Source organism: Limanda limanda, chromosome 6 (genome assembly GCF_963576545.1).
Source record: "Limanda limanda chromosome 6, fLimLim1.1, whole genome shotgun sequence".
NCBI classification, from domain to species: domain Eukaryota; kingdom Metazoa; phylum Chordata; class Actinopteri; order Pleuronectiformes; family Pleuronectidae; genus Limanda; species Limanda limanda.
This window is the reverse complement of record NC_083641.1, coordinates 17,269,668-17,294,215: the sequence shown is the minus strand read 5'-3', so window position 1 is coordinate 17,294,215 and position 24,548 is coordinate 17,269,668. Positions and strand designations below refer to the sequence as shown.

The 24,548-nt window shown below is 42.3% G+C and overlaps 4 protein-coding genes across 5 annotated transcripts in view; 1 reads left to right on the top strand and 3 right to left on the bottom strand.

Moving 5' to 3' along the window:
* sik2b (salt-inducible kinase 2b) overlaps positions 1–2,115 on the bottom strand; it is a 44,858-nt gene extending 42,743 nt beyond the window's left edge. For both annotated transcript variants that reach the window (XM_061072843.1, XM_061072844.1), the window contains exon 1: positions 1,595–2,115. In XM_061072843.1, coding sequence (XP_060928826.1) covers positions 1,595–1,732 — 138 coding nt within the window. In that variant the 5' untranslated portion in view covers positions 1,733–2,115. The remainder of the gene's footprint in view (positions 1–1,594) is intronic.
* A 927-nt stretch (positions 2,116–3,042) lies between these two features.
* laynb (layilin b) lies at positions 3,043–9,597 on the bottom strand. The gene is made up of 7 exons (XM_061073274.1): positions 9,438–9,597; positions 7,606–7,912; positions 7,195–7,352; positions 6,496–6,540; positions 6,001–6,078; positions 5,732–5,849; positions 3,043–5,339 (listed from the first exon to the last, which is right to left on the bottom strand). Exons 1-7 carry the CDS (start codon positions 9,508–9,510, stop codon positions 5,012–5,014), a joined length of 1,107 nt encoding a protein of 368 aa, XP_060929257.1. The 5' UTR covers positions 9,511–9,597; the 3' UTR covers positions 3,043–5,011.
* A 7,061-nt stretch (positions 9,598–16,658) lies between these two features.
* LOC133003253 (zona pellucida-like domain-containing protein 1) lies at positions 16,659–19,817 on the top strand. The gene is made up of 10 exons (XM_061072922.1): positions 16,659–16,752; positions 16,980–17,206; positions 17,325–17,515; positions 17,604–17,676; positions 17,760–17,857; positions 17,996–18,079; positions 18,165–18,336; positions 18,923–19,022; positions 19,133–19,156; positions 19,249–19,817. Exons 1-10 carry the CDS (start codon positions 16,659–16,661, stop codon positions 19,401–19,403), a joined length of 1,218 nt encoding a protein of 405 aa, XP_060928905.1. The 3' UTR covers positions 19,404–19,817.
* Positions 19,818–19,840: 23 nt separating this feature from the next.
* On the bottom strand, positions 19,841–21,437 carry zgc:162608 (uncharacterized protein LOC100037332 homolog). The gene is made up of 3 exons (XM_061072923.1): positions 21,221–21,437; positions 21,040–21,133; positions 19,841–20,953 (listed from the first exon to the last, which is right to left on the bottom strand). The coding sequence occupies exons 1-3, from the start codon at positions 21,267–21,269 to the stop codon at positions 20,089–20,091; spliced, it is 1,008 nt and encodes a 335-aa protein (XP_060928906.1). The 5' UTR covers positions 21,270–21,437; the 3' UTR covers positions 19,841–20,088.
* Between the last annotated feature and the right edge of the window lie 3,111 nt (positions 21,438–24,548).

The following is a 24,548-nucleotide window of genomic DNA, read 5'->3' as shown; positions in this document are numbered from 1 at the left end:
CTGGCTGGAGGCATGAGTGAAATCCCCTGGTGCAGTGTTTAACTGAAATGAAAACCTCACCTCACACGGTCGCAGATTACCTGACCAGACTTTGCAGGCTTGAATAAAAAGATTAACACGGTAAGAGCCTTAAGAGCCATTCTCTCGCCATGCTTTTCATTAAACCTACCAAGAGTCTCGTCTGGGTGACGTAGATCTGTAGAGTACGATTGCTCACGTTCCACAACAAACAGTTGGGAGGTCCTGAGGATCAAAGATCGAAGATTGCGACTTGTGTTTTCACAAGTCTCAGAGCCTATTTTTCTTACACCCCCCCCACTCTGCCTCTCACAACACAGCTTCTTTACACAGGCCGGACACTCTTCACACTGGAGCTCAGTCTCTCTTTTGTGTCGGTACCATAAAAATTCATGGCACTCGGAGGTACCATTCACGAAATGTCTCTGTGCACGGAGATGACATAAAACTTTAAGTTAACTCAATCCAAACCCCGTTAATGCAGCATCACCTGAGAGCGTTCAGTGTGACCATCAAACCCTCTGTGAACTACATGAAGACCCAGAGAGCTGTGTCAGTGGATTGCAGTCTGCAGCACACTTGCTACTTTCCACTTACACAGCTCTGGCTGCCATGGAGAGGCGGTGGACTAGTGGCAGAAACTTGGACTATGGGCAGAAAAGGTCTCTGGTTCGTCTCTGGTTTTTGACTCAACGGAGAAACAACAAAAAGACGAACCTGGATTGATCTGTCCAGAAATCCAAGAGGATTCTCCCTACCCTGTCTAGTGCCCCTGAGCAAGGCACCTTACTCCCCCAACATCTGCTCCCCAGGCGCTGTACATGGCTGCTCACTGCTCTGTGTGTCCTGCACAAGATGGGTTAAGAGCAGAGGTTAAATTTCCCTCCTTGCATGAGTGTGCTTGTGCATTTCTGTGCATCTGGGACAAATAAATGTATCTTAATCTTAATCTGACCATCAAACCCTGAAGACCCAGAGAGCTGTGTCAGTGGATTGCAGTCTGCAGAACACTTGCTACTTTCCAATTACACAGCTCCTCAGAAAGCTCTTCGGCCACTGCTGGCCCAGGACACCGGTAAATCACATGATTATTTAGATTGCATAATGGGAACCACCGACCCATGCTGCATGCATGTATGTACGCCCCGGTTCCGGCATGTTTACACCAGCAGCCATACTCTTCCCGAGTCGCTGCACTGTCTGGGTCATTAGCAGGGAGGGAGTGTGCAGGTGTGTGATGCTGATGGGCCTGGAAGTAGGGGAAATAAAACGCACGCATGTTTACAGTTCGTGTTTTCCCAGCAGCACCGGTGGTCAGGGCTCTTCCTGGCAGTGGTGTGCAGCTGACTCTGGTGGGGGTGGGGGGGTGAACGTGCTCCCAGTCATTGCTCCTGAACCTGCAGCAGCGGTGGGAGCACCGGAGTGCCCGGGGAGGTGCACTGGTGTCAGCCACAACATGAGGAAAAAGTTATGTAACTCGGGGCTGAACAGTAGCCTAAGTTAGCTTTGGGGCTAACTAGTTCACCAAACACACACATACAGACACACACATACAGACACACACACACTCACTCACCTCGGTCTTCGTAATGCGGTGTCTCGCCAGCTTCACCACGGCGAAATTGCCTTTCCCTAGAGTGCGCTCGATGTCGTAGAAGCCCACTCGGACCGGACCCCGGGTCAGCGGTTTCTGGACACTGTCAGCCATGACCATGCTGTTCTAAATGGGACTGTTTGTGGACGAGGTGGAGGAGGAGGTGGAGGAGATGGAAGCCAGACGAGCGGGCGAAGGGGGACACGCTGCCCGGGGGAGGGGGGCTCTCAGGCTGCTGCTGCTCTCGCTGCTACAGATAAAGACGAAAGTAGAACAAGCCGCCCGCCGCGTCTGCCGCCTCTGGTGCCGCTCCCCCTGCCGCTCCCCCTGCCGCTTCTGCCGCTCCCCCTGCCGCCGCCGCGTCCATTAACAACAAAGTTGCTTTCTGCCGGAGCCCGAGTGGCGACGCCGCCCGGAGCAGGCCAGGAGCTGAGCCGTCACACACCGCGGTAAAGCCTCTACAGCCGCGGAGTGCTCGGGCGGACCGGCGGAGGAGGAGGCATCATGTTCTCCGGCTGACGTGTATTGACGTCAAAGCCATGGGGGTATTTGTACAGGGGGCGGGGCCACGGAGCCGCTCCACACTTCAGTGCCAATTGGTTGCCAGGACGACCGGAGCCATCTCTTACGTCAACCGGTGAAATTGCTATTCTGGAAATCGGTCTGCTCGCCTGCGCCTCCTTGATCGCAGCGCGGAGGTAAAACTTTGAAGTGTCGCCCTGCAGGTGTTTGTCGTGCTTTGGTGATGAAGACGATGAAGATGATGAAGATGCGGGACAAAAGGATTACATTCATTCTATCCGCTTCTGTAATTCTCCTAGCTCTCTGCAAGTATGAATGAAAAAACCATGCATCTCTCAACGCGTTCAATAATCACGCAAAATAAATAAACCCTTCCTCTTCATTGCTATATTAACTAATCCATACAAAAAAAATGCATTAACCTTAAACAAATCAGATATATAACATAACATATACCCTTATATAATGCAACCTGCAGGCCCTCATGTGAGACCAGACATTTTATCAGCAACAAAGACTCGTCAAGCAACACACCAGCACCACCTGTTGGCAGAAATTGTAAATTGATGCAAGGCCCCACATTTTCTTTTACACTAAGTATTGGATTCCAGAGGCTCTGATTCTGGGAGGCTCTGTTTCCCTGTTTATCTGTGTTGCCTAACATGAACCTATAACCCGAACCAGTTGTGTGTTATTATGATGAACATGACCTTGATCTAACCCCTAGCCCCAATAAGTTGTCTCTGCCAAAACTCGAGCGCTGGTTTCTGATGTTTACCATTTCCTTTTTAAATTCCCTCAGTGCAGTACTTACACAGCAGTCACACACATCTGACATCACTTTGCTACAAACACACATGACACTTGAGGGTTCCCATACTCCTATTCAATAAGGAATGCAACCACAACATTGTGCAACCAAACTTTATTTCTCACCCAACAATCATGTCATGTTCCGAGTGGTCGTTCTAACACAGAACCGTGGCTTGCTAGGCCGGCAGAGCCAAGCAGCGCCCCGGAGGCCTCTGCTGTCACGCATAGACTTCCTGGATGTAGGAGTTCCAGATGTGCTTTTGGCATTTCCTGTCGAACATTCTCCAAGAACACACTCAGCCTCTCCTCACTGGGCTTACTACATCTTTCCAAGACACCGACCCAACAGCCCACTCAGTGCTCACTCAGTGCACACTGAGACACAACCCATGGTATCTTTATGTTCACCACACAGGTACGTTCTTTCACAGGCAAACAACAATGAGGGAATCCATGACCTGATCTCAACTGGTCACTCCTCACCAGTGTCTATGTCAAACTCTAACTTGAGTTAAGTACTTGAGGTTTACTGGGGTCAGCAGAGTTCTGTCATCAGTGTTTCCACATGCCCTGTCCTGTTCCCTGACATCACAGTCCAAACAGGAAGCCTTAAATTGGGGCTCACACACACACAACAGCGCTCTTCGGGTTTAGAGAAAAGGTCAGAATAGTCCCTAAATAGGATGTGTGCATCAGTGGAGAGCTGACGCAATCTTTCGGTCCTTGTGCCTCCTACAGTAATATCTACTGAAGTTATTGGCAAAACGGTTGAGTAGTTTAATTCGGGATTGTTTACAAGATGAGTAACCCTGCGTGAGGGCTCAAAACTTGCAGTTATTCCCAGGGTTAGATGTGTAATCCACCCTGCCGTATATAGCTGCACTTGCTGCGCCGCTGAACCGAGCTGACTCATTCATGATTCAGATCAGATTTCCACCACTGACTGAATTTGTTTGATGGATATTTCATAATTCTATATATAAAATGAAGTTTGAATAAATTATCTCATTCCGTCTGTCCACCAGGCTGGTCTACCATTAAATTGTTCACCAACATCTAGATGCATTTCCATGGTCCCAAGATGATGAATCCTATGACTTTGGTGAAATTTTCTCTGTTGCTTCCAGCAGCTGCATGTTTTTCCACATTTCCATCCAGAAATTCTCAACGATTATACACTGATTGGTATAACATTTTTGAAATTCACAGAGTCTAAACGATCGATCTTAGTGACATATACACCATCACAATGAAGAACAGCTCAAGTTTCCTTTTTCTATCCACACAACGTCCAAGCTAATAGGAATACTAACCAAACACAACCTGAACTCAACAGGGATCCTTTTTTGTGTGTGTCCAAACCTGACCTGATTCTGATGCTTACATATATTTACATATATAGTTTCCCTCTGCTTTGGTTAATAACTAAATATACTTTCTAGACTGATAACATTCCCATTGGCCTCAACTATACTTAGGTTCCGGTGTTAATTAGCAAATGTTAGCATGACAACACACCAAGCTAAGATGGGAACTTGGTAAACATTAGAACAGTTAAATATCTGCAGGTTGTTAGCTCAAAACACAGCTGTGCATAGATTCACCATCACAAAGCTGCTACAATTACCACAGGCTTGTCTTCTTACATAATAAAATGTTGTAATTCAACTTTTAAACATATCGTATTATTTTTACATGGTCAAATTCACAATTTGTTTGACAATCTGAGCTAGAGAACTCTCTGGAAGTTCTGGGTCTAAATATACGGCAGAGTCACAGTTGACCAAACTTTGGGAAACCCTGCAATAGTGAGTAATGAGACTTGAATGCTGGATGCTGAGGAGGCAGCGCTGCAGACACACACAGGAAACAGATCTATCCTCAAATAACCAGGCTGACACAGCCACCTGTTTAGTAACCCTACACCACACAAGCAGCCAGTATGGTGCACAGGAGGAAACAGGGATGGAGAACATAGTGTTCTTGTCTCTGGCTGGTTCATTTTCTGTAGCTGCAGTGAAGTATGACGGACACTTGGGAGAGAACAGATAGGCATCGACAGCATTATCCGTAGATCTCGTTTTCCACCCAACCAGTCTGACCGCGGCTGCGCCGACTCTGAGCTTTGCAGGTCTCGTAGATGTCGTTGGTCACAAAGCCGCTCGCCTTGTACGTGCAGGACACATTCTCATAATCGTCACACTGGGAGTCCGGGGAGGGGCCGCACGATAACTTTGTCAAGATGTCTGCGGTGGTGCTGGCGTCGAGGGCGGTGTGAGGCAGTTTGGTGATGTCACTGAAGGCGTAAGGTCCTTGAATGGGACAAAGTGAAGCTGTGGTTGACTTCCATGGTTGTGAGATGCTGGGGCAGTTCTCTGTTTCTGTCTTCCTCCTGGTTATGAGAGAAATGACATTAAGGAGCATGTCAGCATCATTACAACATGACTGAATTAACACTTTACAAGCCAAATAAAGTGAGAAATCACATTTGTTATCCACATTTGGATGACATGTTTCTAACTGCAAGCTGTAAGGAATTAAGAGGTATACAAGTCACACACAGTTTATCCTTTTGAAATGGGTCCTTACATCGGCCGGATATTAAAGACTTGCATTAATGTGCCATATTGATAAATACATATTCTACGAGAGCATTAGGCACAAATGTATTAACTATCTCTGCAAAAAGAACATTATTTTTCTTCTAAAATGGCCATTAATATGCTCTTTGATAAATCTGCTTTCAGAAACAGAATGCTTCATATGTCACTTTTCTTCTTTTACCTTTTCGCATGCTTTCTGTAACAGAAGAAGCCAGCAGCCGCAGACAGCAGCAGCAGGACAGCAGGAACAGTTGCATAAAGGATGTAGGAAGCATACAGGGTGTTGTCTGAGAGAGACACTGCAAAGAAAATCACAGTACTTGCCATAAAATACTTCAAAACATGGCCTCTTTGTTTGATTATTTAGGGCATGTCGTGATTCTGTTACCACTTGAGACAGAGATTTCTTAAAAACATTAAGGGCATTAAGTAATTAAATTATTTTCTTACCTGAAGACTCAGGTAGAACTATTTTTGTCTTGTCGTCACTTTCAGTAGTTGAGAATAGTTTTGGCCTCAGGGATGGAACTGGAGCAATCAGAAACAGTTCAATATGAGTCATTGCTTATCAAACCATTGCAGATTTGAAGAGATTTGACCACAATTCAGAACATATGTGAATATATGTAAATGTAATACGTTTTGCATATTTTTTTAACAACGTCTTTATTCTTGATTAAGGCTGACATTTTTTTCATGTAACCTGCACATAATTCAAATTACATCCTAATCCTTGATACATTTTTACGACTAGATGTCTTCACTTCCACAAAAGGAAATGGATAAAGTCGACATTAAATTGAAAAAAGGGATTTGGTTGTTTTTGTAGCCTAATGTTTCTTGATCCATGTATAAACACATCTGCTGCCACTTCTTATCTTTATCTCACAGGAACATAAAGCACACATGGACAGTATGTGTGGGGTAGACAAGTGCACATTGTACCTGCATGTGTCATGTTCCGTTCATCAGTAAATACTGGGGCTTTTTCTGCAGAGGACAGAGAAAAGAAGTTCACGTCATCCAGACAGATTTTCTCTTTAACATAAAATGATTAATCCAAATAAGAGATTAAGTCCATAGAGACATGCTCAAAAAACCTTGGACATGGTTTCCATGAAGGGTTGTTTTACAGTTTTAGTTCCCTAAAATATTACAAGGAGGTCCATACTTACTGTAACTAACGCATGGCCAAGGGTCAAAAGTTCCCTTATGACAACTTGAAATTCACTTGATCAGCATTGTCCGTCCCTTGTTCCGAATCCGCAGCCACATTTTTATTTTCCTGACCCATAAATTCCACTAAATTTCTTGGTAATCCATCCAGTAGTTTTGTATAATCCTACTAACATTACAAATGCAGACAAAAACATTACCTCTTAGTCGTAGATAATCAAGAAAATCTGGTATTTAAGGTTATATTTAAGGTATCAAGTTTCGTATAAACATGAGCAGATATATCTTTTGAGGTTTCCAGAGAGCAAAGCATTACAGTAAACCAACAACACAATTGTACACTTAATGTTTTGTTCTAGCTGTTGTAAGCATTTGCCACATTTCACTCATTGTCAGAGACAGATTTAAGAATCAAAATAATTTTTTCTAGTAGTACAACAGCCCAGTGTCAGTGATCTGCTCGCTCACCTTCTGGGTATTTGCAGACAACGCTGTTCTTAGAGTAGCAGTTGACGTCACTCCACTGGAACAGGAAACGACCATCTCCGTCAGGCGGAGCAGGCGACTGATCGTACAGAATCACGCACATTTCACCACGACACGATGGCTCATCCCAGTGCCAGTTCCTGCAGAGAAAAAGATGCAAGTTTCAGCCTCTTATTACATTTCTTATTGAACAATTTGACAGTTTTCTTCATCGCATGCGGTTTTCCTCAAAAGGGACTGTACAAATTCCCACGCAAACTTCATTTAACCCAATTATCTTTTCTAAATCATAACTGAAAACAGGGGTTTTCCATCGACATTTCCTTTTTTTTATCCCCTCTCCTTTAAATGGTTTTCACTGATGCAGTCGCAACACAAATAAGAGACACAGACCTGAACTTGGCCTTGCTTCCATCCAGCCAATAGTACTGTGAGGGGCAACCTGGGATTGTGGCCCCTGCCCTGTAGCGCTGGGGGCTTTGGCGGAGAACAATCCAGAAGTCTCCATCTCCGGCCTGCATCTGTTGTATGAACCTCTCTACCAGTCGCTGCTCGCTCTCTGTTTCAATGCTGAGCAACTCGCCCCCGTCCGACCTGCAGGTCTGCCTGGCATCTTCGAAGGTCACTCTCCGTCTGCTGTCCTGGATGTTGGACACCTTGTAGCACGGCCGCTCTGTCCCACGCCGACAGATCATTTGGCCTGTAGTCAAGCATCAGGGAGATGAAAAGATGATGAGCTCAGGTTTGGTTTGTAAAGACTTCCTGTGGCAAATAGCAGAAAGGTTATAAAGAAACTACAGTACCACGGACAAATTAGGAACCAGAAATTTTGCAGTCACATTGCTTTGCAAAAGTAATTTCACATTTGACCCCAACATTGGCAGAGTAAACCAGTCAGAATAGTTTTGATGCTGTGGTGCATTGTGAAAAAGTGAAAACACATTTAAATATGAAAAATTCAGTGGTTTGCTGAGGCAGCACAATGTGTATGTTTGTTATTGACTGAAGTTTGTTAATTATGGCTTTATTCTTGGTTGTCTAAAGGTAAAAAAACAATCCCCTGCTCTATTATTCTGCATTATTATGTGTGCAAGGGGCAGGACACTAAACACTGATGGATGTGCCGGCAGTGTATGATGTTCGTGAGAATGTAAATAGTTTTGCAAAACTGGAAAATTTTTTGTATATAAGTTCTGTCCATTTGCTGGACGCTCAGGAAGCTGCACTGCATTCCCAATAGTAAAGAACATGAGATTTCCCTTTTTCATAAAAGCTTTGGATTATCCTCTATTAGTCTCACGATGGCGAACAAAGGGGATGATGGAAATATAAAAAATATCTTCGATATATACAGTGTAAATAGCATTGCACATTAAAGATAATGCAATTGCACAAATAAAAAATGTAAAGTTACACCTGACAACAAGCAAATGTGAGAGAAAAGTATAAATAGTAATACATTTTTATTTATTATTATTATAAATATTTGTATTTACTCATCTGTAAGGATCTGGGGATTGTTAGGATTCCTCAGGTAGATCTCATTGCCCTGATGTCTGACCACTTTATTTAACCACCTATTGATAAGTTTACATCAACAATTGTATGTCATGTTTTTATGGGGAGGGGGTTATGTGTTTTGGTTATTTTCTTGTTATGTGTTATTCGGTGATTGTTGTCTCACAGTGGGTACACTGAGGCAAACTCCAAACAACTGGAGTTGTGTGGCAAAAGATGATGGAATCTTGAATCCAGTTTCACTGTGATGCGTTGCTGACATCTTTCCCTCACAGACAATGAGACATGGGCGTCTGCTGTGTAGTCAATAGGAACACAGATGCTGTTGTTATCATGGCTACAGCTGCAGCCTTACATTAGGATATAGGATAAGTTGCATAAGAGGAGTTTGTAGTTAGAACAGTTATTGGAAAACCTCCTGATTTGAAACCAGTGGAAAGTGAATCAGTTTGCAGCGCATCACGTGTCTGTGTCTGTTTATCATTATCAAGCCTCTTCCTCATGATGAGTCTGGTCACAACCCTGTCAACCCTCAGAGGAAAACCTGTGAATAACATCAGCTATTTCACAAACATACAGTGGAGAAACGTTCTCAGTAAAAAAAACAAAAACAAAACAAACACACACACACACACACACACACACACACACACACACACACGCACACACACACAGGAAACGGTCTGAAACTGCACATTCCTGCTTACCATTTATTTTAGAAGCGGACCCAGGCTGGAACAAAACGAGGACGACGGTGGCAAACAGCTTCATAAAATCCATCTCTACATGTTCACTACATGAGCTGCCCGGCCACTGGTGAGATGTTAAAGTAACGGAGGGAGCGAGCTGCTTCTTCAGGAGCTGGACTTCAGGAGTTTTTCTTTCAGCCCGGAGACGGAAAAAGCAAATCACAACCAGCAGAGGCAGCAGAGGAGAGGAGGGGGGGGGGGGGGGAAGTGGGTCGACTGTTGGAAGGCGTGCACATGGAGTCTAGATGAGAAAGGGGAAAAAGAACCAAGAGTGAGATTTTTCTGGTTTACTAAAAGAGAGAAAGTTGCTTTTCAAGGAATCTATTCCTTCAGTAGGCAAAAAATAAACAGCAACTGGAGTATGATTTTGTGCGGTCAACGTGCAGCCTGTCCCCATTTAATCCCATTCACATCCAGTAATGTCATTATAATGGGCTCAATAGAGTGCTTTGTGTGTACACTAATGCATCATGCTCCCTGCAATAAAGTGAAGAATGGTGGTGATTGGGAAGGAAAATGGCTCAGAGGAGAAAACCAAGCAGGAGAGAGCAGAAACTCTAAACGGCCCCGTGTCAGCTTTCCTCTTTTCTCTGTCTGCTGAGCTCCTGTGATGTGATGCAGCTTGAGTTTACTGACCACATGTCTGGTGTCTTTATTCAAATCTCATTAAAAAACAAGCAGGAGTCTGTGAAAGGAAACTGACTCAGGCCCCTGTGAAAACACCACGACAGGCCTGGCGAGGGCAATGCAGAGATAGGGACAGAGTGGGAGATAGAGAGGGTGAGAGAGAGAGAGAGAGAGAGAGAGAGAGAGAGAGAGAGAGAGAGAGAGAGAGAGAGAGAGAGAGAGAGAGAGAGAGAGAGAGAGAGAGAGAGAGAGAGAGAGAGTGCAGGGGGAGGAAGGGAGGAAAGGGAAAACGATTTTTTTCCCTCAGAAGCATACTTCCTGTTTATTGCTCTGGGTTGGTTTCCAGGCACTGTAGCTCAATTTCCAGAAAACGAGTGATGGTGACAGTTTGGAGCATTCGTACACATTACGCAACTGCAATAATTGTTTTTGGCCCTAAAGAATAAAGATTAATTACGTAGTTAACTTTTTTAAATGCAACTTTAATTCCTTGTTTTTTTATGTATTTCCATACTTCTGTGAGCCTCCTTGTGTCTGAATGGTGCTGCGTAAATTAACTTGACGTGCCTTGCAACAAAAACCATTAACTTTACGCGGCCAAATCTAGCAATATTGCCAGAATGAAACTTTTCCCACGAGAGACTGAGACAGTGACAGGTTGAGTGGAGGCGCGCTTCACTTGCGGTTGAATAAAAATTCTGTTTGTTGTTGATGTTGCCTTAGAAAATAATGACCTCAGCACTCCAGGCTGTTAAAGTGCTGTGGAAGTACAACCGTGTTTGAATTCAAGGAGGGCTTCATTCGTTTTAAATGAGGTTGATTGTAATATTAACTGTGTCTGTGTTATTCATGTGGTAAGTTTATTGGACATCGTTCCAGCACTACATTTGGTTTAAATAACAGCTAACCCCTTTTTAAAGTAAACATGAAGTTCACCCAAAGAACAAAAATTTCACCAAACTCTCTACCTATTCCATTACACCTCACGTTTCCCCACCAAAGTGATGTAGAGGTTTCAATACAATATTTTCGAAGAGCTTTAGACACGCACCAAAATCAAAAATGACGAACGTATCTTTTTAAATTACATGGCACTAAAAGAGTGCACCTCCACCGAGGCCTATCATTGCCCTGAAGCTTCTTATGTGGATCTGCACCGAATTTCATACACTTCCAGTAGTTTTTGTATAATCCTGCCGCAAAATAAACAACCACTAACCAATCAACAAGCAGCCGACCAACAATTCACCGACCACCGGCAACAACCAACCAACAAACAACAGACCGACCAACCAACCAGGCAACCAGGCAACCCAACAACAACCAACCAACCAACCAAAGACCGACCAACAACCCACCGACCAACAGACCGACCAACCAACTAGGCAACCAGGCAACCAAACAACAACTGACAACCAACTGACTAACAACCGACCGACCAACCAACCAACAAAACAAAAACCGACAGACCAACAACCGACTAACCAGGCGACCAACAACCAACCAACCAACAAACAGACAGTGGTGACAACAAAAAGATCGAGGACACAACCTAACATGTACACAACTACAAGACTAGTAAACTACCACCTCACACAACTCCCAGTTTAAAACACACATCAAAACACAGTGTGTAAGAACAGCACTGAACAATTTTAAGTACAATGACAACATTTGGGCAGAAGAAAAGAAAGATTGTCGCAAAAAGTAAAAAAAAGGAATCATGGAAAAATAACAGATGGCAAAAAAAAAGATTAATCTAAATATGATGGTGATGGGTTACATGTTTGATGGAGATTTGCAGGAAGGATGGGATGACATTAATTCTGCTCCATTTGTGAACGATTACAGGTTTTTCAGAGAGCTGCTGCTTTGCCAACTTCACCAAACTCTGTTTAGAATTCTTAATTTTTCAAATGTTTCCTGGCTGAATATTGGAAACCCACACTGAATTTGTAATGACCCTCTGAGTCCTTTTAACTGATCAACAGTTCAACATTGCACTTGAACTTGCCAGGACTGATTCTAACAATTGAAGGAGCGACTGACAGTCATTTTACAGAGCAAGAGCAGACGTTCAGGGTGATGAGTGGGAATGAAGGCATCACTGTTTTACAGTAAAAAAAAAGAAACATGGCGTTGCTTTAATCTGCAGTTTATCCTTCTCTTGTGATGCATGATTTTGACAACAGCCGTCAACAGATGACCTTGGAAGCAGAGTAATGAACACCCGCTCCTCTCTGGGGAGCAGAGAGAGGACAGGCTGTTGGGGGTTTCTCTGTGTGTTGCTCTGTTGTCTGCTTCTGTCTCCAGTGGTAACACAAGTGTGTTTGTCGTGCAGGCGTCTAGTTGTTAGACGGCGCCTCTGGAAGCTTGTCATATGTAACCTTGAATGATATTTTTCCTTTAGAAAGCCTCCATAATTAATTTGATTATTGGCCGGCAGACGCAGACGCCTGTCATGTGATGAGGAGGTGTGACTGTGTGTGTTATGAACACTGCCCTTGTTGCACTTTTATCCTATCATCAGTATCTTTATTGCAGGGCAACAGGCTCAGAGATTGTGTGTGCGACAAACAGAAGTGCACCACAGATCATTTCACAGAAGGATTTTAATGCTGGCCTGTTTATACAGCTGTTCTGTTATAACGGATCTTGTAACGTTGCATAAGCATTTGAAAAATTGTATAAACTGCTGCAGACTTTTTAAATCCCTTTCAACATATAAACACATCTCCCCCAGGATTAGGGCAGACACACAAGAGTTACCAGAGGGTTGGCCAAGGGACAACAAAGGACCTCCCATACCCCCTCTTTGTCTCACTTTGTGTGCAATATTTGCATATTTATCTGCTATGAACTATGTGGTCATTTAATTTAACAAAAATGTAAGACAATAAAAGCATTATTCAGTAAAATCAGGATCCTTGGAGCAGTTGGTGATCCAGCATTGATGCATTCATTTGCAGGGGGTGCAGGATTTTGTGTCTTAGTTGACTCCACAGAACCTAATTTTCATTAGAAGTGATGCCTGTTTTATTGGAACCACAATATACAAAGGCTTTGACTGTGCTGTGTGTTCACTGCAGGGGAGGTGGTGTCTCTTGCTTTGTGAATCACAAGTCTATTACACTGAGAGAACTGAGCCTGGTCTGACTTTGTCCAGCAGATGACACCAAACGACTCATGAAACAAGGACTGTACTTATTATAACTCTGATAATCTAATATAATCTATATCAGTTTGTCTGCTTTATGCTGCCCTCTTCTTCTTCTCAATTATAATTCAGAGGGAAATATTGTGCTTTTACTGTGCTATAGTGAACTTACAGGAATCTGTAGTTATTTTGATTTTATTTTGATATTAAGACTTTAAGAACATGATTCATAAAATACAACACATTTGAGATTATTCCCAATCTGTTTGACTTTGGTGACTGCTTATAAAACTGTAGATTTTTTTCTAGAGCTGGGCCCTACACTTGTTTTAAGTTGTTAGCATTTCCACCAAAGAGACGTTTCCTCTCAGAACATCTTGCATGGTTTTACATAATGCAGAAAATAAAGAAATGTCCAAAATTTTTTATAAATTTGAGTACCAGCACATTGCATGACATATATATATATATATATGAATCAATGAAAAACTCAAAAACTCTACTATATACATTTAAAATGCGAGGATGCAAGTGAAAAAGTCGAAGTGATATGTATCAGTCAAACTGGACATTGTTCTGAATCTGCATGAGTACTTTTACTTTTAAATCTTAAATTAATATTAAGATTTCCTTTAGCAAGTTTTGCTAATAATAACTTCACAAGTTCTTTTAAGTAAATGTAAATGTTAAGTCTTTTTTAGGTTTTATTTTTGCATCACTGCTGGCACTTTTAATTAAGCATCTGAATGCTTTTTCTATAATAATACAGAAACTGATAATATAATACTAGTGTGCGCATAGTTTCTTGTACGGAACAGACAAAAACTCTGCATCTGTGAATTTGTTGCATGTTTATTTACCACTGAGTTTACGAGATCTTCACACCCTGAGGGGTCATTAGCTGATGATCTGCTTTACTGTACATGCCCAGAGTACAGTTCCGTCTCCTCACCAGCTTCCCAGTGTATCCTCTTTCCTCCAATACTTAATCTGTTTCCTCCCCTGGGCCGTGTCTTCATTGTTTTCTAATGTCATTGTGTCTCACTAGCTATTGAAAGGAACCAGTAAAGATTTTTTCTAATCACTATGTACCACAGGACACTGTCATGATAATCATAGTAACAAATCTTCAATTATCTCCTAAATGCTGACTCTTTGAGTAATGTATATCATGGTCTGTACTATTGTATTTATAGTATACCCATGTAGCCATCATGTGCTATATGCTATCCAATCACAACCATGCATATCAAAAATACCTGCCATGTTTTTAGATTCACGACAATGCATTTAAAATCTAGAATGGCACTGAGTGGACCGCTTATACGCCTCCCAGGACCAACAGTCCCCTTAAATTCAATGAAACTGCACCAAATTGCACACACTCATAAATATTGACAGATTGTTGTCATCAAGATCCATTAAATATTCCCTTTTAAATCAGTAGAAATGTCACAAAGACTCTGGATCCGCACTAGAATGTTATACATTTCCATCCTGACCTACACCGCATCCTACCAAGTTTGTAATGGGTCCAGTGGTTTTTGCATAATCTTGCTAACTATCAAAAAACAAACACATATGAACATATAACATATCGTTTCGAGGTTAGAAATAAAAACTTTCTCTAGCAGGACATTTTGTTACCACTTGAAGGAACACATAAGGCTTCCGTTTGTATTTCAATATCCCTATGACTGCAGGTAAATGATTTTCATTGGGGGAGTGAAAACATTTACGTTTTATAAATGTTCTACATTTATTTTATGTGCTATCAACGGTTTACATGATTATTTAAGGGTTATTTGATGTTCACTCTGATCCTTCACCAAGTGGACATATAAACATCATGTCCAGCCACTCTTACATAACTTCCAATTATCTCTGTCCCTGCAGAGAAATTGGATAACCGGAAAACAAAATCGACGTTATTAGAGAGTAAAAAAGGCCAGCAGCATGTTATTAAACAGGCGCCCTGCTTTAATCCTCAGATGCATGTGAGGATGGAAGAGATCGTATTCGTGGATAGTGTGACAAATGTCCTCTCTCACCACGGGCACTTTGAGAGCATCACTGACGTTCCTTTTCTTTCTACAGCTCTGAGGGACAATGGGGACTTCTCAGTTGAGTGGTAACAGTCGTGGCCTTAAGCTATGTAGACTCTCTGTGATGCCACTATACAGAGAAAATAGAGGGGAAGTTTGCCATGCAAGGGAAATTAACAAAGGTTTCCCCTGGTTGGCTGGGTACTTCATAGCTTGTGGCCAGCACGATCACCTTTCATCTATTCAAGGTGGATCGCTCTCGAGACATGACTCCACTATTCAATACAACACACACAAATACACATCTGGTATTAGACTGAAACGTTTTTAAGGGTTTGGTTGTGAAGAATGATTTGTAATTCATTGGGTCTGAACCACAGTGCCTTGGTTAAAAGTGATGGTTAATACAGTGTCATCAGAATTATCATATAAACAGTTTTTTATTCTGCTCGTTTTCCGTCAACTCTCTTTCTCTGATTGTTTTACTCACATTTACTCGAGCTCATCAAGGACCTGCACAGCTAATTTTAACTGTATGGCCCATATTGACAAAATACAATTTGTCTCATAGGTCCTTACATTCTGTTCAAGGTGTGACAATATCTACAACATAAATTAGAAAACACAGTGTCTGACATCAATGTGCAAAATGTTTATTCAATAAATATAAACATAAATTCAACAACAGTTGACTCAACCATCTTTAATATTAGTTATTTTAAATAAAGGAAATATGAGACTGCAGTTATAAGTAACCGTCAAGGTCTTTGCCAAAGCCCACTGACACATCAAGAAGGTAAAGGTCTGACATTAACCCTGCCTGGAGCTGCTTCTGTCTAATGGAGAAGTGAATAATTGTGTGCGTATGTGTGTGCGTATGTCTGTGTGTATGTGTGTTTGTGTGTGTGGGTGTCTATATTTAGCTACACGGAAGACTTGAGAGTCCCACCTCTATGGTTTTATGTGTCTCGAGATTGTCTAACAGTATATAAGACACATTGCATGACTAGATGTGACAAACAGCGGCTCAGGTGCCAGCAAGGTAAGTCACTCCTCAGGTCTTAAATGATGCACTGATTTTAAATCACATTATTTCATGGATTTGTGCAAAAATTGAAAGATCAACTATATCAGCTCTGCAAAACCACAACTTGCAACACTAATTTGATACTGAAAAGTAGTAAATTAAACATTCACCAAATCATGTTTTTTCCCCTAAATAATCATCAGCATTTTGGTGCATTTGCTTTAACTTAACTTATAAATTATATTTTAGTGTAATATCATATGTTTTTGATTGTTGATATTGTTTTTTTTCTCCATATGAATACAGGACTCATTAGAATCAGCATGGCTCTTTATCTTTGTCTCCCTCTGCTGGTGGCACTCCTGCATCCTGCTCTGTGTCTCTATAACTGCTCTTCCGAGTATGAGAGGACACCAGGTAGGTTCACTAGGATTTTCACTGTGTCCCATAATTGAAACGACAATGTCTGGGTCAATTTATTTCACAATCATTATAAAGTTATCAAAACAGCAACGTATATACAACAGTGACAGTGACTATTTACATTTTTTTAATCTCATTTTATCCCAGCAGCTGAATGATAGACTTTTCATGAAAGCGGTTCTACTCTTTAAATCTCCTCGGTTTCTCTGTCTCTTTCACAGACAGCTCAGACTTGATGGTGGACTGTGGAACCAACATGATCACCCTGGAGATCAACCTGTGCACGGCTCAGTGGGCAGGCTTCAACACCACAAACCTGGCTCTGAACGGGGCCCACAACAACATGGCGTGCATGGGCACCGTCGACACCAGCGTGGCCCCCCCAGTCATTCGTTACCTTCTCCCTGTCAACCACAGTCTGGATAACTCCTGTCGCCAGTCTCTGCAGGTCAGGAAGGCGCTATATGATGCTGACAGAGATAAAGGAGGAAACTAACGGTATACGGATATTTGGATCTGTACAACAAACCCATGTGAGGCTTGTGTCTTTTTTCCGTCTCGTTCAGATTGTCGACAAGACCCCGGATCCCACAGGTCCCTTCGCCAGCTTCCAAAACATCCAGGCAGTTGTCATCACAGGCTTCATTGACACACCCAGATCTGACCAGGGGCTGATCAGCTACTCCACTGACCTCTACTATCACTTCTCCTGCACCTACCCACTGGAGTACCTCATCAACAATACACAGATTGTGGCGTGAGTAATCATAGGAACAAGCTATTTGTGCGATTGTCTAGACAAGTAGATCTTAAATGACATCTTCACCTTTTCCATGAATTTCCAGCTCCTCTGTCTCGGTGGCGACCAAGGATAACAATGGAACATTCATTAATGCATTGGAAATGGCTGTTTTTAATGTAAGTAGACAAGCTGATTTCAACTTATACATTCAAGAGCTGTGTGTCTTCATTTGTTTCACTGTACAACTTATTTCCTCCAGGACTCAGACTACACCAACCCGTTAGTGTTGCCTCCAGCAGGTCTCCAGCTGCGAACCAGGATCTATGTGGAGGTCAAGGCCGTCAACCTCACAGGAAAGTAAGTGAAGTCCATTTGGATGAGGGGATGCTGCTGGTCAACAAGTTTATCAGAAAACAAATATTGATGTCAAAGTGAGCACAGCGTATTCTTGTGGCAAAAAAAATACATGATTGTACAACACTGTCCTGTTTTCAGTTTCCATGTCCTGCTGGATCACTGCTTCAGTACTCCCACTACTTACAACATGTCGCTCAACGAGCAGCACAACTTCTTCGTCGGGTACAGAAGTACACACCTTCAGTACAAATACGGCTTTGGGACGGCTGTTTTGACATATAAACTAAATAACTCTTCCCTCCACCAGCTGTTCAGTGGACCAGAGGTCAAAGGTGACAAGCAATGGCCTTTCCATGGTCGCCAGGTTCGACTTTGAGGCTTTCCGCTTCGTACAGCACCGTGACCAGGAAAAGTCCAGCAGCTATCTGCACTGCATACTGAGACTCTGTGAGCCCAACAAATGTCAAGAGCTGGTGGCTGTAAGTTGACTCAAGGAAACACTCAAAAATATATATTTTGAGTGTGTGTGTGGTTTTTGTATTTTTGTCCGGATGCTCTTGCTCCCTCCCACAGCCCAAGACATGCATGATGTGCTTGGCTTGATTTGAAACTCAAAGCTGAGAGTGAATGGTTGTTTGTCTCTGTATGTTGACCCAATGGCTATGGCTCAGAAGGTTGAGCGGGTCGTCCAATAACCGGAATAACAATGATTTGATGCCTGGCTGATGTGTCCTTGGGCAAGACTCTGAACCCCAAATTGCCCCTGACCGCTCTGCTGTGATGTGTGATAGAGAGAGTGCTGCACATAGAATGCGTGTGAATGGTTTAATGGCAAAACTGCACCTTGATAGTAGACTAGAAATGTGCAATAAAATAAATACAGGCCATTTACCCCACCCCTCGTCCAATGTCAGCTGGGATTGGCTCCAGCTCCCTGAACCCTTTAAAGGATGAACTGTATGGATAGTGGATGGATGGCTGGATGACTTAAAACTTAAAATGTGCATTGGAAAACCATTGTGTTAAACTATGTGACATGGATCAACATAGCTTGTTGTTTTTCAGGCCTGTAACACCAGAAGAAAAAGGTCAGTGACTCCTTTCGGTGAAGAAAGCAGAGAATCAGCCACTGTTTCAGTCGGACCTCTTTACACTGCTCCAGAAAGTATGAGCTGTTTGTATATATTATAAATTATTGAAAAATATTCTACAATTATTGAAAAACAGCACCAAGATAAACGTTTTCCATGACTCTCTCCTCTTCCCTCACCCAAGGCAGGCCATTTGCAGCGGCCTACAGTGAGTACACTTGATTCACATCATACGTCCAGAAATACCTCATCATCGAAAGATATGGTTGACTCTCCATTCTTCCTCCCTGTCTGCATCAGGTAATGACTTGGCACCAGAGAAGGAGGCTGTGGACGTGACGGGCCTGGCGGTCGGGGTGGTGTTTGGCTCAGCGGCTGCTGCCCTGCTGGTTCTGGGCGGGTGGTTTGTCCTGAAGAAGTTTTATTGGGCGGGAGGATTACATGCCTTTGATTGACAGATCGAGCGGCAAATTCTCTCTGCCTTGTCACCTCAAACCTCATAAAGCGCTGATTGTGATTTTTCAGTAATAACCACATGTTCTTGTCAGATAAATATGGAAAGCAATTTATTACTCAGGTATTTTGTATAATGTTTTTTTTATACTCATCTAAATTCGATAGTTGTTTAATGATAATGAACGAAGAGTTAAGCCTGGACTATGCATAAAAACCTTAAACTTAACAGTTATTTTGATATTTTATAAAAGTATAGATTTGATAATATCTTTGAGTTTTTTCTACAATTGTATAAGTGTCAGGATTTTGACTTCATTGCTTACTTGCAAAATTGATTATGAAATAGATAATTTGTGCAGACTTCAAATAAAGTTTATGTACAGTTGGTTTTAAACTCTGTGGCTGATTGTTTAATTAAAAAAATAACGACATGAAATTTATATCAGCAATAACTTTACTCTCCACAGGCAGCATTTTCTCACATGGTACAGTAAACACATATTGACACACTCCTTCACATACATAATGAAACATATACATCAATCACATCCATACATTCAAAAATATTTACATGCTACTTACTTGGCTGTTACAGTGGCAAACTAAAAAACAATCATGTACAAGATTCATTTTAAATGGACCATGTTAAGTCATATTTAAATAATAATGCTCAGGGGACTGTCTCTATACTGAGTGCAGAATGTCTTGAATCAGAGCTGAGAGTTTAACTGAAAAGTCCTCCTGCAGAGAGCCAGCAGGCTGCGTGGACGAAGAAGAGGAAGAGGAGGGTGACAGGCTGGAGGCTCTCTGCTCCTCCGGCTCCTGAAACAACTTCTCCATCTGGATCTGAAACACTTGGCTCAGTGAGGCAGCCTTCTGGCAGAACCGCTCCACACTCGCTGTCACTTCAGCTTCAGAAGGTACTGAGGTTTCCAGCAGAGCAGCGAGCCCTACTTTCAGAGCCACCGCCATGTTCTGTGTCTCCGACCTCAGTGATCTCACTTCCTGTCCAAGCCTGGAGCTCATCACCTCCCAGACGTCTGACCTGGCTGCACCCTCCTCGTTAGCACCGATCTCTGTGAAACGTTCAATCACCCCGGCAGTTTTACTATGGAAGTCAGTGATGACGTTGGCCAGCTTTGAACTGCTGCCGTCCAGGGCTTGTGTCATCCAGTGGAAGGTCTTCTGGTGGCGAGCCGCACTGCCTGTCTCTGCCTGGGCCTCTGCCCGGGCATCTGCTGTATCCAGGTCCTGCAGGTAGAGGCTCAGCTGGCCGCACAGCTCTCGGGTGATGCTACTGAGGGAGCTCTGAAGCTGCTGGCTGAGAGGAGCCAAGAGCTCCCTGAGGCTGGCCAGGGTGGAGCTGAGGTGGGCTTGAGATGGGGACAACCTCTCCTGCAGCTCGGCCAGCTCTTGGCGCAGACGAGTACGCAGACGCTCTGACTCCATGATGAGTTTGCGCTGCATCTCTTCTACCATAGGGTTTGTGTTGTGGTCATCCTCCTTGTTGTAAAGGCTGCTGCTGTCCAGGTGACTTTTGTAGAGGTTACTTTGAAAAGACAGACAGAAACAATCCTTTATAAAAATGTCAGACATTCACTTCAGGATTTTAAACGCTATATATGGTCAACTTACTCCACATCCTTTGTGAGGTCTGTCTTGTCGTGAGCCTGGTTTGCTTTTGAGTCAGTCCAGGTTGCTTCCCTGGTGTCACGGTGCAGTGGGTACGCTTTAAACAAAGAATAAGCCATTTAAAAAAAAAAAAAATCACTTCAAAATAAAGCATATTAAATAACATTTGAGGAGTAATATATACCTGAAATTGTCAAGAATGACAGGGCGAAGATCACGGCTTTTCGATGCATTTTTATATGTCTATGGAAAGAAATACACAAGAATTTTCCCACTAGAAGGAACCAGGTACTGGAAACCTAAAAATCACTTCTTAGCCTCAGACGAGAAGATCAATACGTGAGCGAGTGTCTGGTCTTAACCTGACAATCAGAGATCTGCAGGGAGACGTCTCCTCTCGTCTGACTTATAAAGAGCTTGTTATCAGAGCGGCTGCCCAAACTCTGCCTGTGTCAACAGTCAACACGTGGAGGGTCACAGTGATGACAGGACACAACACACACATACACACACAAACTGCTGTACTCTCGTAAAATGTAACAGCATTTTTTTACTGATTAAAGGACATGTCAATAGGAAGGCACCACTTCAAGATAAAGTACCGTGATAACCAGTGTCATAGACCAACAGTAAAAAAAAAAATGCTGCAAATAGAAGAGAATTCTGTTTTAAGAGAGAACAACTGCAGCCGACTCAGACCTTTTTTCTTTCTGCACAAGAAATGCAGTAAAGTTTTTTCGAGCAACCCAGAAGAGTTCAACATGTCCAAGTTTGTATGCTCACAATGTCAGATAAGACATTTGGCATTTGGATTTCTGGCCTTTCACCGTCAAAGCCCCACTTTTCCCGGCACCACAATAATCCAATTTCTTTTTTTATAGTTGGGTCAATTGGTCACTGTTGTGGATATCTACTACATTGTGCAAGATGTGAAGTGGGGTTTGAGTTGTGCAAGAATTCGGTGTATTCAGTCTTAGATTATCTCATCCAGCTTTGATTGTCATTGCTTGTTTTGTAACTTGACAATCAACAGTTTACACAGTGTTTGTGATGTCAGAGCAAAACAGGTCCAACCAGCCATGGTCAAACACTGTTGACTCTAATAAACCTTGTGGTTTTCACAAAAACAACAACAACTAGGAATAACAATTTACATAAAAACTTAAGGTGCATATTTTAGTGCATGTTAATATATTTACATTGTTTTTTTCATGTAATTATTAAATGCCATGTTAAATGTTATACAACAGCTGCCTAATTCCAATCATCGTCTTACATCATTTTAATTCATAAAGATTTGATATCAATCTAATTATGGTGTTTTGCATTTGTAAATGTGGACCTTTTTTTCTCCAAACAACGACATGGATATGTGTGTGAAAGTTGAACCCTCTTTGGTTAGGTAAGCTGCCAGTCGTCAATGCAGGATCATAGTTCATGGCTACCGTGATGAAATATGTAGGCTATTCAAGTTATCCAAAGTCCAAAATTCATTTCAATACAATAACAGTGTCGAGTGAGTCATTGCTTACTGTCCATCATTTTTTGCCATGTATTTTTGTTTCTGAGAAGCCTTTTGTAACCTTTTTTAAGATAAGTGCTATAAAATAAAGTTATTATTATTATTACATAAAAACAGAGACAGTGAATGCTCGACCGTTGAACAGTTCACATACAATATCATACTGTGTGTGCTCACAGAAGACTTTGATAACAATGTGCACTGTAGACGATATAAGTTTAACTCTTGATGGGGATGACTGGATATGTTTCAAAACATTTTAATCTTCATCTTTCATTTCAAAGTATCGCTGAAGATAATAATCATATATTTATAATATATATAAATGCATACAAATGCATTTTTATGGGTCAGAGCAGCTCACAGTTGTGGGTCCCTCAATCCATAGTTTATTTTTCTTTCTACAGGATTGCAAGCGGGAACGAGCAAGTAAACACAAATGCACAACAGTGATAGTATTGAGTGTGTCTTCATCAAATTGGTAATTCAGAAGTGAATTGGAAAGTTGCAGGTATGCCTCACATAAACACAGGGACTGTATCAGAGCAGCTATCTGAGCTGTGAACTCAGCAGTCTCTGTGTTTGTGACGCACACAGTCCAGATAGCCTCCACTCAAGCAAAGCTGTGTTGATATACACTGGAAGACAAATCATTAATCAGTTTCATGGTAGGATTGAGAAGAACAAACGCTGTAATGTGACCCAGCAGCACCAGGCGACCATACTTTCTGCTTTCACTGCTGCTCTCCACCACTGGCCAGTCCTGCTCCCTTTCACTGTCACATTACCTCGCAGGCCTCATAAATCATTCAGCGCGCCATTGAAGGTTGAGCAGACTAACAGGCCTGGTTGTTAGAGGCACATCAGGTTATGTGTGCACAACTACAGCAGGACAGGAGAAGGTTTATCAAGGTACTTATTTAGATTCAGCATCATTCAAACGTTCTTGGCTTTGTCCAAAACAAGCCAGGCCACCTGGCAAGAGGCTGTTTACAGAGCCTGGATGACGAATGATATAATTTCTCCTTGAATCTGCCATAGAACTCCGTGTTTCGCTCACCTGCCCTGTACTACAGCAGGTGGACAACATGATAATGCAAAGGACTTGCAGATGCAACAGTTTCAGGTGCTGGTGGTGGATGTTTGCTTCTGCCCTGCAAACTCTGGCTCATGGAAACAACTTCACTCAACATAACCAGGAGAGGCCCTGCAAGCCAGGTAGACAGATTTTTATAATGTTTCATATATACAGTATATAATGACAAAAATGCCCTGCATATATACCCCTGCTTTCAAAATGGTGTAGATTGAACCCTTGGAGGTTATACTAACAAATACACTCAAGCAGCTATTGACTTATACTGTAAGTTTTTGAGCGAAGCCTTTAGAATTGGATCAATCAATTTGTATTTTTATAGCACCTTTCAGACAGGTTAGCACAGTTCAAAGTGCTTCACAATTGACTGGTGAGCCATAAGAGGAAATCCAATAGCGTGTAGGTTTTAAAAGATATAAAATGGTGAATGGCCCCCTTATGGAAGGACTACTGTTGTGATTTGCTGCATCACAGATTGTATAAAGATGTGACAGATCCCCAAAAGTGAAGCCAAACCATCTCTATCACCACCTGGTGGCTGGCTGTGGTGTAGGTCAGAAATCCCGCCTCCTCCATCTTAGTTGATGGAGGAGGATGACCAAATTAAAAAGTAGCCTACACGTCAAATGAATTTTAAGGTGGTTCATTATCATCATTTCAGGTAGCTCTTATAACACTGACCTATGGTTAAAGGTTCATTTGTCTTGTCAGTTTGGTTTGAATTACTTACTTATAAAAACAGGGGGAAATGTCATGATTTACAGCTGAGACTAACTCACGATTGGTCAAGCCTGTATATCTGTGGGACCTCAATACCGCGGTTCCATTGCATCATCGCTATACTGTATATATCATTGTTTCTGTCAATTGGTGGATAATGGAGACACAGTGGAA

Excerpts from the sequence above, each read along its gene's own strand:
- zgc:162608 (XM_061072923.1), bottom strand. The coding sequence starts at position 21,269 with ATGCATCGAAAAGCCGTGATCTTCGCCCTGTCATTCTTGACAATTTCA. Across the intron at positions 21,134-21,220 it reads GTCATTCTTGACAATTTCAG|CGTACCCACTGCACCGTGAC; the intron begins GTATATATTACT and ends CTTTGTTTAAAG. Across the intron at positions 20,954-21,039 it reads GACCTCACAAAGGATGTGGA|TAACCTCTACAAAAGTCACC; the intron begins GTAAGTTGACCA and ends GTCTTTTCAAAG.
- laynb (XM_061073274.1), bottom strand. The coding sequence starts at position 9,510 with ATGGATTTTATGAAGCTGTTTGCCACCGTCGTCCTCGTTTTGTTCCAG. Across the intron at positions 6,541-7,194 it reads TGTCTGCAAATACCCAGAAG|AAAAAGCCCCAGTATTTACT; the intron begins GTGAGCGAGCAG and ends TGTCCTCTGCAG. Across the intron at positions 6,079-6,495 it reads ACGGAACATGACACATGCAG|TTCCATCCCTGAGGCCAAAA; the intron begins GTACAATGTGCA and ends TGATTGCTCCAG.
- LOC133003253 (XM_061072922.1), top strand. The coding sequence starts at position 16,659 with ATGGCTCTTTATCTTTGTCTCCCTCTGCTGGTGGCACTCCTGCATCCT. Across the intron at positions 17,516-17,603 it reads AACAATACACAGATTGTGGC|CTCCTCTGTCTCGGTGGCGA; the intron begins GTGAGTAATCAT and ends ATGAATTTCCAG. Across the intron at positions 18,080-18,164 it reads CAGCACAACTTCTTCGTCGG|CTGTTCAGTGGACCAGAGGT; the intron begins GTACAGAAGTAC and ends TCCCTCCACCAG.